At 35.0% G+C, this 14004-nt stretch overlaps 2 protein-coding genes across 2 annotated transcripts in view; both read right to left on the reverse strand.

Annotated features, from left to right (window-relative positions):
* shop (shopper) overlaps nucleotides 1-14004 on the reverse strand; it is a 109110-nt gene that overhangs the window by 62042 nt on the left and 33064 nt on the right. The gene's annotated exons all lie outside the window — the stretch shown is intronic.
* On the reverse strand, nucleotides 4216-6076 carry LOC137249582 (L-xylulose reductase-like). The gene is made up of 3 exons (XM_067781211.1): nucleotides 5921-6076; nucleotides 5593-5845; nucleotides 4216-4715 (listed from the first exon to the last, which is right to left on the reverse strand). Exons 1-3 carry the CDS (start codon nucleotides 5970-5972, stop codon nucleotides 4295-4297), a joined length of 726 nt encoding a protein of 241 aa, XP_067637312.1. The 5' UTR covers nucleotides 5973-6076; the 3' UTR covers nucleotides 4216-4294.

Consider the following 14004-nt stretch of genomic DNA (forward strand, 5'->3'; position numbering starts at 1 on the left):
CTAATGGCGATATCTCGAAAAGGCGTCCACCTATAGACCTAATGCCCACTCCCTCTTAAAATGCTCAGTAACACCTTTCGTTTGATACCCATATCGTACAAACATTCTAGAGTCACCCCTGGCCCACCCTAATGGCGATATCTCGAAAAGGCGTCCACCTATAGACCTAATGCCCACTCCCTCTTAAAATGCTCAGTAACACCTTTCGTTTGATACCCATATCGTACAAACATTCTAGAGTCACCCCTGGCCCACCCTAATGGCGATATCTCGAAAAGGCGTCCACCTATAGACCTCATGCCCACTCCCTCTTAAAATGCTCAGTAGCACTTTTCGTTTGATACCCATATCGTACAAACATTCTAGGGTCACCCTTCGTCCACCTTTATGGCGATATCTCGAAAAGGCGTCCACCTATAGAACTAAGGTATACTCCCTTTTAAAATACTCATTACCATCTTTCATTTATACCCATATCATACAAACACATTCTAGAGTCACCCCTGGCCCACCCTAATGGCGACATTTCGAAAAGGCGTCCACCTATAGACCTAATGCCCACTCCCTCTTAAAATGTTCAGTAAAACCTTTCATTTGATTCCCATACCGTACAACTAGAGACACCCCTGGTCCACCTTTATGGCGATATCTCGAAACGGCGTCCACCTATGGAACTAAGGATCACTCCTTTTCAAAATACTCATTAACAGCTTTCATTTGATACCCATATCGTACAAACATATTCTAGAGTCACCCCTGGTCCACCTTTATGGCGATTTCTCGAAAAGGCGTTCATCTATAGAACTAAAGCCCATTCCCTTTTAAAATACTCATTATCACCTTTCATTTGATACCCATATCGTACAAACACATTCTAGAGTCAGCCCTGGTCCACCTTTATGGCGATATCCCTAAATGGCGTCCATCCATAGAACTATGGCCTACTCTCTCTTAAAATACTCTTTAATACCTTCCATTTGATACACATGCCATACAACCACATTCCAGGGTTACCCTAGGTTCATTTTCCTACATGGTGATTTTCCTTATTTTGTCTCCATAGCTCTCAACTGAGTATGTAATGTTCGGTTACACCCGAACTTAGCCTTCCTTACTTGTTTATACTCGGTTGAGCAGAGCTCACAGAGTATATTAACTTTGATTGGATAACAGTTGGTTGTACAGGTATAAAGGAATCGATATAGATATAGACTTCCATATATCAAAATCATCAGTATGGAAAAAAAATTTGATTGAGCAATGTCCGTTTGTCCGTTAACACGATAACTTGAGCAAATTTTGAGGTACCTTGATGAAATTTTGGTAAGTATGTTCCTGGGCACTCATCTCAGATCGCTATTTAAAATGAACGATATCGGACTATAACCACGCCCACTTTTTCGATATCGAAAATTTCGAAAAACCGAAAAAATGTGATAATTCATTGCCAAAGACGGATAAAGCGATGAAACTTGGTAGGTGGGTTGACCTTATGACGCATAATAGAAAATTAGTAAAATTTTGTACAATGGGCGTGGCACCGCCCACTTTTAAAAGAAGGTAATTTAAAAGTTTTGCAAGCTGTAATTTGGCAGTCGTTGAAGATATCATGATAAAATTTGGCAGGAACGTTACTACTATTACTATATATGTGCTAAATAAAAACTAGCAAAATCGGATGAAAAACACGCCCACTTTAAAAAAAAAAAAGAATTTTTTAAGTCAAATTTTAACAAAAAATTTAATATCTTTACTGTATATAAGTAAATTATGTCAACATTCAACACCTGTAATGATATGGTGCAACAAAATACAAAAATAAAAGAAAATTTCAAAATGGGCGTGGCTCCGGCCTTTTTCATTTAGTTTGTCTAGAATACTTTAAATGCCATAAGTCGAACAAAAATTTACCAATCCTTCTGAAATTTGGTACGGGTATAGATTCTAAGACGGTAACTGTTTTCTGTGAAAATGGGCGAAATCGGTTGAAGCCACGCCCAGGTTTTATACACAGTAGACCGTCTGTCCTTCCGCTCGGCCGTTAACACGATAACTTGAGCAAAACCGATATATCTTTACTAAACTTAGTCCACGTATTTATCTGAACTCACTTTATCTTGGTATAAAAAATGGCCGAAATCCGACTATAAGCACGCCCATTTTCGATATCAAAAATTACGAAAAATGCCATAATTCTATACCAAATACGAAAAAAGGGATGAAACATGGTAATTGCATTGGTTTGTTGACGCAAAATATAACTTTAGAAAAAAACTTTGTAAAATGGGTGTGACACCTACCATATTAAGTAGAAGAAAATGAAAAAGTCCTGCAGAGCGAAATCAAAAGCCCTTGGAATCATGGTAGAAACACTGTTCGTGGTATTACATATATAAATAAATTAGCGGTACTCGACAGATGATGTTCTAGGTCACACTGGTCCACATTTTGGTCGATATCTCGAAAACGCCTTCACATATACAAATAAGGGCCACTCCCTTTTAAAACCCTCATTAATACCTTTAATTTGATACCCATATCATACAAACACACTATAGAGTCACCCCTGGCCCACCTTTATGGCGATATCTCGAAAAGGCGTCCACATATAGAACTAAGGCCCACTCCCTTTTAAAATACTCATTAACACCATTCATTTCATACCCATATCGTACAGAAACATTCTAGAGTCACCCCTGGTCCACCTTTATGGCGATATCTCGAAACGGCGTCCACCTATGGAACTAAAGCCCACTCCCTTTTAAAATACTCATTAACACCTTTCATTTGATACCCATATCGTACAAACATATTCTAGAGTCACCCCTGGTCCACCTTTATGGCGATATCTCGAAAAGGCGTCCACCTATAGAACTAAGGCGCACTCCCTTTTAAAATACTCATTGACACCTTTCATTTGATACCCATATCGTACAAACACATTCTAGAGTCACCCCTGGTCCACCTTTATGGCGATATCTCGAAAAGGCGTCCGCCTATAGGACTAAGGCCCACTCCCTTTTAAAATACTCATTAACACCTATCATTTGATACCCATATCGTACAAACACATTCTAGAGTCACCCCTGGCCCACCTTTAAGGCGATATCTCGAAAAGGCGTCCACCTATAGACCTAAGGCCCACTCCCTTTTAAACTGCTCACTAACACCTTTGATTTGAGACCCATATCGTACAAACACATTCTAGAGTCACCCCTGGTCCGCCTTTATGGCAATATCCCGAAATGGCGTCCACCTGTAGAACCATGGCCCACTCCCTTTTAAAATACTCTTTACTACCTTCCATTTGATACCCATGTCATACAAACACGTTCCAGAGTTACCATAGGTTCATTTTCCTACTTGGTGATTTTCCCTTATTTTGTCTCCTAAGCTCTCAGCTGAGTATGTAATGTTCGGTTACACCCGAACTTAGCCATCCTTACTTGTTTATAGTAACTTTAGCGTAGGTCATTAGATTTTGCTTCATACCTTTGACACACTGAAAGAGAAAGACTGGTCAAATCAACCGAAATACCGGTCAATTCAACCGAAATTTCTGTTAATTTTTATCCATCGCAACAAGATGTTGAATCAGCTGCGCACAAATCGTTGATTCGTAATTGACAGTTTTAGTAGTCAAATGAACAAAAAAAGTTGTTGCGACAGTTTGTACGAAGGTATCTATGTTGACATATACATAAACAAATAAATAAAAGGCGCGATAACCCCCGAAAAGATCTAAGGCCGAGCTTCTCTCCCAATTTGCGTCGTACTCCTCTTTCCCTACAAATTGGGCGGACGAGACCTACATGCTTTATGTCGACTCCGAACGGCATCTGCAAGGCAGATGAGTTTACACTGAGAGATTTTCATGGCAGAAATACACTCGGAGCGCTTGCCAAACACTGCCGAGGGCGAACCTCGCTTAGATAAATTTTCTTCTAATTGAAAAATCGTATTTCTAAAATTTTGATGTTGCTTTACCCGGGGTGCGAACCCAGGGCATATGGTGTGGCAGGCGGAGCACGCTACCATCACACTACGGTGGCATATACATACATACGTAAATATGTGAATATATAAATACGCATGCTTGCTACATATACATACATATGTACGCACTTAGTTCGGTCAAAGAGAGTAGATTAATTTTTAAAATCTTTGACCGTACTAATGTTCAATGTGGTTATCAGAAAAGAGAACATGTGCACATCTGTTAAGCGTAAATACACAGGGTGCTATGCATTGTCTTTATTCATTTATATGTATACACAATGAATGAGTTCAAGATTTATGACACCAAATAACCCCCTTCCAAATTTAAATGATGTCCATTTACAAAACTCGATTTGCTGCTTAGAAGATAAAGGATTCCGTCAATTACTTCTTGTACCTCACAAAAGCGGTTCAAGGGTATATGTGCTAAAAGGGGACCAGATTTTTTTGGATCACTCCAATTGTCACGCCCCATTTGTGTAAACACTACTGTTGGATTAACAGAGTTAACACGTATTTGTTTAGGTCCCAATTCCAATGCCAGCGAACGTGTTAATGAATCTACAGCAGCTTTAGTAGCACTATATAGTATATGGCCATCGAATGATCGAGAGGCAGCCAACGAAGATACCATCACTATCGAAGATCCTTTTTTGAGCTTGGGCAAAAGTGTTTGTGTTACATTGAAAACTGCTTTGACATTGACATCAAATGTGCTTAAGATTATATAGAGATAATAATTATTAATACAAGGGTAAATATTATACATCGTACACATTACATATGTGTACTTTGTACAGAAATGAGTAGCTAAGTGTGCGCATTAGGTTGGTTCTTATAAATCAAGTAAACGATTTTCCCAGTCTCACCCCTTCAGATGTCACTGCCTCGGTCAAAATTTCACATACAAGTGTGATATCGCCAACTATAATATTATCGACTTTGTGTCATTAGAAATCAAAATAATTTATTTAAATTCTTGTGTGACAAACCTCAGCGGGATTAAAGAGCTAGTGTGGCGCGACCCTTTGAACGGGTTGCTAGCCAAATTTATAACGTATCCAGCCCAATTGTCTACCTCACAAAGTCGAATGTTTTCAGCAAGCGGTGCTCTGGCTTGTATCTTATTGGTGGAAGATCAACATTTATAAAACTCCCCAAAATCTGCGGGGTCTCCTTATCACTTTAAAAAGAAGAAGATAATCCGAAGCCATATTCAATTGGGTCCAAAACTTATACGTGAGGTTTTCGAAAAACATATTACCATGATAAAAACACTTACGAGGTATAAAACCGTTCTCTCTTACAAAATTTAAAAATCAATCTCAGAACCAATCAAAAAATAAACAAAGTAAAATATTCAAATTTGTTTTTGTTTGAGAAGAAATGTATATGTATATATGTGTGCAGTTGAGAAATTTTAAATTTTTTTCATTGCGGAAAAATGGCAATAATGTCAGAAAAGGTTATGCCTGGTATGTCTTTTTATCATGTATATTACTGTTTGAAGGGTTGAAGCTGGGGAAAATAGTTTACTTGATTTATAAGGACTACCCTAATGTTCATACTGTATGCAATTCAAACTCAAATTACTTGTCAAAATCCTGCTCGGTCAATTCAGCGAAAGGTTTAATAATAGCAACTCCGGCATTATTTATCAGTCCATCTATTGGTGGTAATTTCGAAAGAGTTTCCCGTGTTTCTTGCCAATTTTGAAGGTTTATTGGAATGATATCTATAGCGGGACAGCTATTCTTAAGCTCCTCTAATTTCGCCACTGACTTCGAAACGGCGATAACATTTGCACCAGCTGATGACAACTGTACGCACAGTTCTCTACCAATACCTAAAGTTGGAAGACGAGTTACACATATGTATGTACCTTCTTATATATGTACATATTATTGAAAGTAATGCTTACCCTGGCCAGCCCCCGTCACAACAATCACCTTATTTGTATATTCCTTAGACATATTCCTTTTAATTTGCAAAAGTTGACGTGATCAGCTCTACTGAAATGTTTAACTTCTTACGAGACACTGAATTGATAAAAAAGTGCTAGGTTGCTCCGGCTATAGTCGTAACCAAATGGGCATTTCCAGCGAAGCGTCAACTAGACAAAACAAGTTAACTGGTTCGAATTCGAGCTCAAGGCCTATAACAATAATTTTTATAACTACCTTATTTTTAAATTCGAGCTCGAATTCCCACCAGGAATCTTTTATCAATAGGCCAATAAAAACAAAACAAGTTAAGTTTGGTTTAAGAAAATTCCATGAATGCCGCACATGTCGGCTTTTGCGAATTCATTTATTTATTTAAATGGTTGACTGGATGCAGCAGAGCAGAAAATCAATATGCGGTCCATCACAAGAGTTAGAACTATACAGTTTGCTCCAGCAAAATTATTTTTGATATTTCTTTTATATAAATGCACGTCAATACTAGCTTTTAGTCGTTAGCGTTGCAACTGTAGATAGACGAATTTCAAAAACCAGCCTTCCTTTTAACTTCTCTTTTAATTCCCAAATATTAACCTGGTCGGAGAAGTATCTCTGTACCAAATCTCAAGCAAAACGCGCAAAAAAATAAAAAATTTATGATAGGGCCAAGCTATTTAGATTTTTTATAATAGGTCAGCCTCTGGTCTACTTTCTGGGAAGAAAAGTTTCCCAAATTAACCTAATAAAAGATGTATTGCCATACCAAATTTCAAGAAAATCAAATAAAAAAATTGGCCTTTGGTCTACTTTTCTGAAAGTAAAGTCTTTCGAATATTAACTAATCCTGAACCAAATTTCAAGCAAATCGCACCAAAAATAAATTTTTTTATAATGAGGCCGACATATCTTAAAATACTTTTCTGAAAGTAAAATTTTTCGAATTGTAGGTATTTTATATAATGAGTAAAGCTTCAAGACGTTTTGTTTTATCTTTATTAGCACATGAAAGTAAAAACAGAGGTGATACAAAAAGTAATAAAATACGCGCAGTAACTTACTATCGTTATCGATTATATAATATGGTACTAAATCACCTTCCGGTCGGTAAAGTAGAAATGTAATATAATAACTTCGCACACGCAAGTATATCGCCGAAGAAGCAACATCGTGTTTTTAAAAATGTCCGTGTAATTATTACATTTTCGTTTGATGTAGTATTGTCGTGCTAAGAAAATATGTTTTGTGGAACTTAAAAGAATTATGTTTTAGATAAATAAACTTTCGTTTATGAATAAACACATTTTGTAATTATGTGAAATATTAAAATCAAATTTACTCTAAAGCTATTATCATAATCGTATGATAAAATGGAGATACAAAGCGGTAAAATTATCATAAGTACATGATATAACGGAGCTATAAAAATGTAAAATGAAAATTATTGGATGACTAACGGAACAATCAGAATAGAAAAAGAAAACTAAATTTAGTGATTACTTATATGCAACATTTAATACTATATTTAAAAAAAAACATAAAATATTTTATAAAAATCATTAATCGACATAAATAATGCACCAGCTAGAGTAGTTAACAAATAAAAATGACATATTTGTAATCACAAACATGAGCTGATATACATATGGATACATACACATGCAGTATACTTATTTATTGAAATTAACATGTGACTATGTAACCTAAAATTACTAAACTTAAAATCTATGCTATTATCGAAACAAAATTATAGACATAGCAACATGACATGAATACAAAATCTATTTCAACTTCCCAGTCTTTGCATGAAGCTAAATTATTAATTAAAAGACATTATATCTATGAAAAATAAAAATATTAACAAATTGAATTGGATAAAAATACAAACAAGCATAATTGCTACTATCGTAATTGTATGATAAAATGGAGTTACAAAGCAAAAAAGCATAACATAACAAATATAACAAGCATTACAGTACCTTGTCTAACCTGGTTTCAACATAATTTAATCAACATTTAATACAAATACATGAAACATTGTATAAAAATTAATTAAGATTGTGTAAATATTGGGACAAAAAAATGAATATAAATTTATTAAACGATGAAAATTCATTAAAAAAAAATAAAATTATGTAAATATTAGCAAATATGCATAACATAACAACTATAACAAGCGCATTACAATACCTTGTCTAACCTGGTTTCAACTTCACAATTAAACAAATTTCTACAATTGGAATTACAACTTTACAATTAAAAAATTAATAATCTACATAAAGAAAACAAGTCACCACTGGGAATTACCCAAACCGCTGAATTATTTAACAAATCAACACGGCACGTGATTAAATTAATATTTCTATAACAATGGGAGAATGTCTGGAGGATGTCTGAGGCCACTGGCTTGGGCATGATGGGGGTACCACTTGCTGGATGGGAGTGAAATTATAATACCGACATAAAAATATAATTCATGATGAATTACAAATCTTGAAAAAGCACATGGCAAAAAGCCATATATTTAACAATTACAAGGAAAAAATTGTGCTACGGGTTTTTATTTTGCGACATGTGTTAGCTGCTTAGGCACGTCTAAATGTTGCAAGTATATTACCCTTATACGTTTGTTAACCTGGCGATTTAAGAGGCAATTTAAGGGTCCTCTTGCCATTTATTGGAATTGGAAGATTCAATTCCCAAAACAGGAAAAAAAATATAATAACTTCAACATGCCTCTTTACATTTGTACTTCCAACCTCTATTACTTATTCTAATTTTTGTTTTTAACAAGAATATTCATTTCAATTTTAATTGTTCTTAGTTTAACAAATTTTTGTTTATAAAGCGACTTGGTCAAAATGTCAGCAATATTACCGTCGGTGTCTAATTTTACAATGTCAATATAGCCGTTTTAATAATTTTCAGATATCATGATTCTGTACTTCAATATATTTAGATTTCTTTGAGAAGTTGCCACTTTTTGCAAGCGTTCAATTTTTGAGATTTGTTGCTGTTTTAATAACTTCTGTCCAAAACCTTTCATGTACTTAGCCTCTTTAAGCAGACATCTAGCAGAATCCATTACAGATCTATTAAATCTGTCTGCTACTCCATTTAATTCGTGCACGTATGGTGGACATGGGGTGATATTAAGTCCCTTTTCTCTAGCAAATTTAAAAATTTCTTCGTTAATATACTCTTTCCCGTTATCACACCTAACATTTTTTACTCTGTTTTTTTTTACACCCTGTTCTGTAGCTAGTTGTTTAACCACTGCCGCTATATGGTCTCCTAAGCATTATCTAAGCGAGGATAAGCGTTTTTTTACGCGCAAACGTAAACGTATACGCGGGTAAAAAAACCACGGCTATTAACTAACCTTGAGCTAGATTTCAAGCAAATTGCACCAAAAATAAATTTTTGTATAATAGGGCCGACATATATGATGTCACGTTATTAAAATGTTTCCCAAATTATTTAATGAAATTTTTTAAATAAAAACGAGCTCTAGGCCAAATAATTGTATATTCTTAATAAAACACAATACGTGAATTTTTGATGTACAATTATATTGTTCAATTTGTCGATATTTCGACTTCAGTCTGAAGTCATCATCAGGAATTGTTGAACGCAATATGTCGACTGTAGATTGCGGCCAAATAATTGTATATTCTTAATAAAACACAATACGTGAATTTTTGATGTACAATTATATTGTTCAATTTGTCGATATTTCGACTTCAGTCTGAAGTCATCATCAGGAATTGTTGAACGCAATATGTCGACTGTAGATTGCGGCCAAATAATTGTATATTCTTAATAAAACACAATACGTGAATTTTTGATGTACAATTATATTGTTTAATTTGTCGTTATTTCGACTTCAGTCTGAAGTCATCATCAGGAATTGTTGAATGCAATATGTCGACTGTAGATTGCGGATCAACAATTCCTGATGATGACTTCAGACTGAAGTCGAAATATCGACAAATTAAACAATATAATTGTACATCAAAAATTCACGTATTGTGTTTTATTAAGAATATACAATTATTTGGCCTAGAGCTCGTTTTTATTTAAAAAGTTATAATTCAAAGGCCGTAAACAACAAAAATAATTTAATGAAATTATAAATTAAAAACTGCTTCAAATAAATATTTTTATAAATGAGGGCAGTCTCCGCTTAATTTATACAAATAAAGGTAATTAAGATACAATATGGGCAAATTAAGTTGAGGTTGAAACTTAAATGAAACTTTGGGCAAGGTCCACGCACTTTCGTTAAATTTTAAACTTTTCTCAAAAAATTTAGTATACAGCATTAGATTAGCTGTGTTCGGCGAGTAAAAAGTATCTACAAACGTGTACTAATTGTTACTGAACCTCATTCGGTGAGACAAAAAACGTGTTTAATTTCCAATAATTACGTTAATTGCATTTTTCGCAAAAAAAAAATAATTTTTTATTTTATAATTGGCAAAGGCATTGTTATGGGTGATGTAATAAAAAAAAAAAAAATAAGTAAAAAAATTAAAGAACTTACGTAGGTGGTTTGTTTTATTAATTTCAATGATTAAATAGTAAATAAAAGTAGAGAAAACGAAAGCATTAGAAGAACAGCTGTTTGCTGACCAGTGCTTGCCAATTTGTGTTTGTAAAACTCCTGTATTTGAAAGTTTTTATGACCACCCTAACTTTATATTAGTACATATTGCCAAGCTCATTTCAGGTGGGAGGAAAACATTCAAGAAAGAATATGCCGTTATTTGGAAGCTTGGCTCTGGCAGAAAAATATAGCCAAACAAAATAAAAATCATTACCGTTTTTTTTTCAGAAGGAGCCAAACAGTTATAGCATATCTCCACTCAGAGCAGCGATGGGCAAAACGGCTCGTATGAGCCTTTTGCTCATACGGGAACGCTTTGTACATTTAAGTGCTTGGTGAGGGTCGATCAAGTGCAGGTATGTGGGGCGAAGAACACAGGAAGAGAATAATATACAAACACACATAAGATTGATAAAGAGAGAGTATGTGGTGGAAAATAGAGCTGCCACCGCTCTTATTATGTTCAAATTATTAAGCGTTTGAGGATAAACTAGCCTTTATCGGCGGCTTCGCTCGCACTAAAGGCCACAAATATTTAATGTCGCTTTTGTGATTCACAACTCGAACTGAATTTTCAGTTGTAATTTTAAAAGTTCCTTTATGATTCAAATCATAAACCAAGCAAGTTTTAAAATTAGAAAAATGGTCGCCGTAAATTAAACACACATGCAACACTTGCTCCAACAATTTTTGCAGTGTGGATTTAATGATATACATATGTATGTGAGCTGAAGAAATTTGAAAATTCCTCGATAATTTGAAATTTATAAATGAAAGCAGTTATGTTTATAATAAAACTGGTACAATTAGGCGTTTATGCGATTGGTCCCTTTTTTTATTTGTAAACTCATACATTTCTTTCTAGGCTCACGGCAACACTGCCAACAAGTCTGAAAAGGGTTTCGCTTTCCCACGATTGTACACGAAACGTGCATTAGTACGTTTTTCTACTACTCTTCCTCTAATGCTACTACTTTAAAAATCTTTTTTTAAATACTTTTATGTATATATTGCAAAATGAATCGGCTTGCATCTAATTAAATATATGTGAAGGCGAAATGAATGTCAATAATGCGCTGCTTAACATAAAGTTGACTTCAGTCTATGGTTATTCCGTTTTTCGTATTTCTTGCCAAAAAATGCATGTTTTTGTTTTCGTACTATTGCAACACAGTTTGAAAATTGGTTTTCGAGGTTGAGAGAGAATATTTTCATCAGTTTTTTAGTGTTTCCGCAACTTTCTTGCATAGTGTACCTATATAAGTGTGTCAGCTAAGCGATAAATGTCAAAACTACAAACAGCCTCGCTCACCTGATGCAAATCTCAGGTCTAGAGTTGCATTTTTGGTACGCAAGGGTACTTCAAGCTGAGTTGCATTTGAACTTTGTAGTATTTACAGATGAAATAGTTGCATATCTTCCCGCGGAAATAGGAATACTAGAAGATTTGTAGCCTGCAACAATGCGGAAACATACGGAAAATATAAAGCGCCACACGTGTAACATGGAAAAACTTCACTTCTAAGGCTGTTTACACAAATGCATAAGGCAAAATTATATAAACGTTTTGGTCGCTTCAAAGCAAAGATAACGTACGGCGTTTCATTGTTTTTCGTCTGGCGGTGTCAAAGCGGAGGCACGCAACCAAAGCATTTATGTAAATTTTTCGATACTTCGCTCGACAGATGAATTAATGAATGCAACACAACCAAAGCGTCTGTGTAAATCCGCCTTAATTTTTGTAGCTGTAAAGACTCCTGCAAATAAAATGGTGCTGTAAGTCCAAACAAATCAAACTTCTATATGACACTACTTTATTTTCTATGTATTTTCTCTTATATTTTTTGTCGAGGGAGCCAATAAGGTTTCAGTACTGGTATAAGTGTGTGAACTATATTTAAAAAAGACTAACGAAATTCAAGAAAAATACAACGTATCATTACAAACAAACAAGCCAGTTTGTATTTCGGTAGGGTTTTTTGACATTAGGCTGTTTTTATTTATTTTTTCTGACAAACGAAAATTTTGTTTTTAGTTTCAAAATTGTGTGCATAAAAGCACAACTAAATTCAAAGTGCAAATTGTGTGTGCAAATGAGTTTTCAATAAGTGTACATTTTTCAGTTTTTCATAGTTACGGAATTGACCTCCAGATTCTTGTGTTACACAAATATAGTGAACTTGGGTACAGAAGTTGAAATTAAAAAGTTTTTCACAATAATTTGAAAACTCTACGTTTTCTCTGCTTTTTACACTTAAAGGAGTAACCCTCCATAATAAATTAAACTTTTAATGAAAATCAATAACTCTGAACTGAACACTTTTCGCCATGATATTGTAACGAATTTGCTGCAAATCCTCTTATTTGCAATCCTCTGCTAAGTTCGAATCACTAAACTGTTGAATAAATAACTCCAATATTGAATAATGGAAAAATGGCCTTTATTAAAGTACTTCACAATAGCACTTATACTTTGCTACTCGATGGCTTAATAACCAAACTGATTGATAACTCAAATGAAACTCTAATATTAGCCGCAGATCGCGTGCTTAATCAAACTGATTGATAGCTCAACTCAAACTGAATTTCAGCGCCTCTACATCTGTTGCCTTTTATACCCTTTGGTTTCCTCGTTCGCATTTGTCCAGAATCTACTAGCATTGTCCATGAGCACTCAAACTTCTCAGCTATAACTAAAATTGCACAATTTTATACATCTTTTAGGCGCTTCCAGAATCTACTAGTCCAGTAGCTCTCAAACTTCTCAGATATATGCATGTGTTAGTGCATTGACTCTCCGCTGCTCGTATTCGTACATGGTACATATATGTAGACGCAATTATTTATTCGTTTATGTAGATACATAATGATTGAATTATTGGTGTGAATGTTTGTAGTTTACAGTCTCTCGAGTACACATAGGCGTATAAGTAAATGCATCTGTGTGTGACATCTCTTTCGGCTGCCTTATATATGTGTATACATGATTTGATAATTGACGTAAATACTGCTTGGCATGGCCTTAGCATCGCCTTAGTGATGGTATAGCTTAGTGATGCTAATATCCGTGACACTGCCCTCCACCTAAGTCTGAGCGTCCCGATCAGACAAATCTCTCGATCTAAACGCTGCTAATCTCTCCAAATGAACCACTTTCATTTGGGTTCGTGGTTTAGTAGTGGTTTGTATGCGGTACACTACATCGTTGATCCGTTTTACAACTTTGTATGGGCCTTCCCAGTTACACTGCAATTTCGGGGACAAACCTTTTTTTCGTTGTGGGTTGTGTAGCAGCACCAAATCTCCTTCCTGAAACCCTTCCGAATTAATTTCTTTATCGTACCTCGCTTTCATCTTGTCACTCATAATCTTTGCTCGTTGTCTTACCAGATCGTGTATCTCTCTCAGCTCTTCTTCTTAGACATCAGTGGATTTCTTGACATTCCTATCCGCATT

This window comes from Eurosta solidaginis, chromosome 4, assembly GCF_040869045.1.
Source record: "Eurosta solidaginis isolate ZX-2024a chromosome 4, ASM4086904v1, whole genome shotgun sequence".
NCBI lineage: Eukaryota > Metazoa > Arthropoda > Insecta > Diptera > Tephritidae > Eurosta > Eurosta solidaginis.

Coding starts and splice junctions, on each gene's coding strand:
- LOC137249582 (XM_067781211.1), bottom strand. CDS start 5,972: ATGTCTAAGGAATATACAAATAAGGTGATTGTTGTGACGGGGGCTGGC. Junction 5,846..5,920: donor TGTGACGGGGGCTGGCCAGG/GTAAGCATTACT, acceptor TTCCAACTTTAG/GTATTGGTAGAGAACTGTGC. Junction 4,716..5,592: donor ACCGAGCAGGATTTTGACAA/GTAATTTGAGTT, acceptor TATAATCTTAAG/CACATTTGATGTCAATGTCA.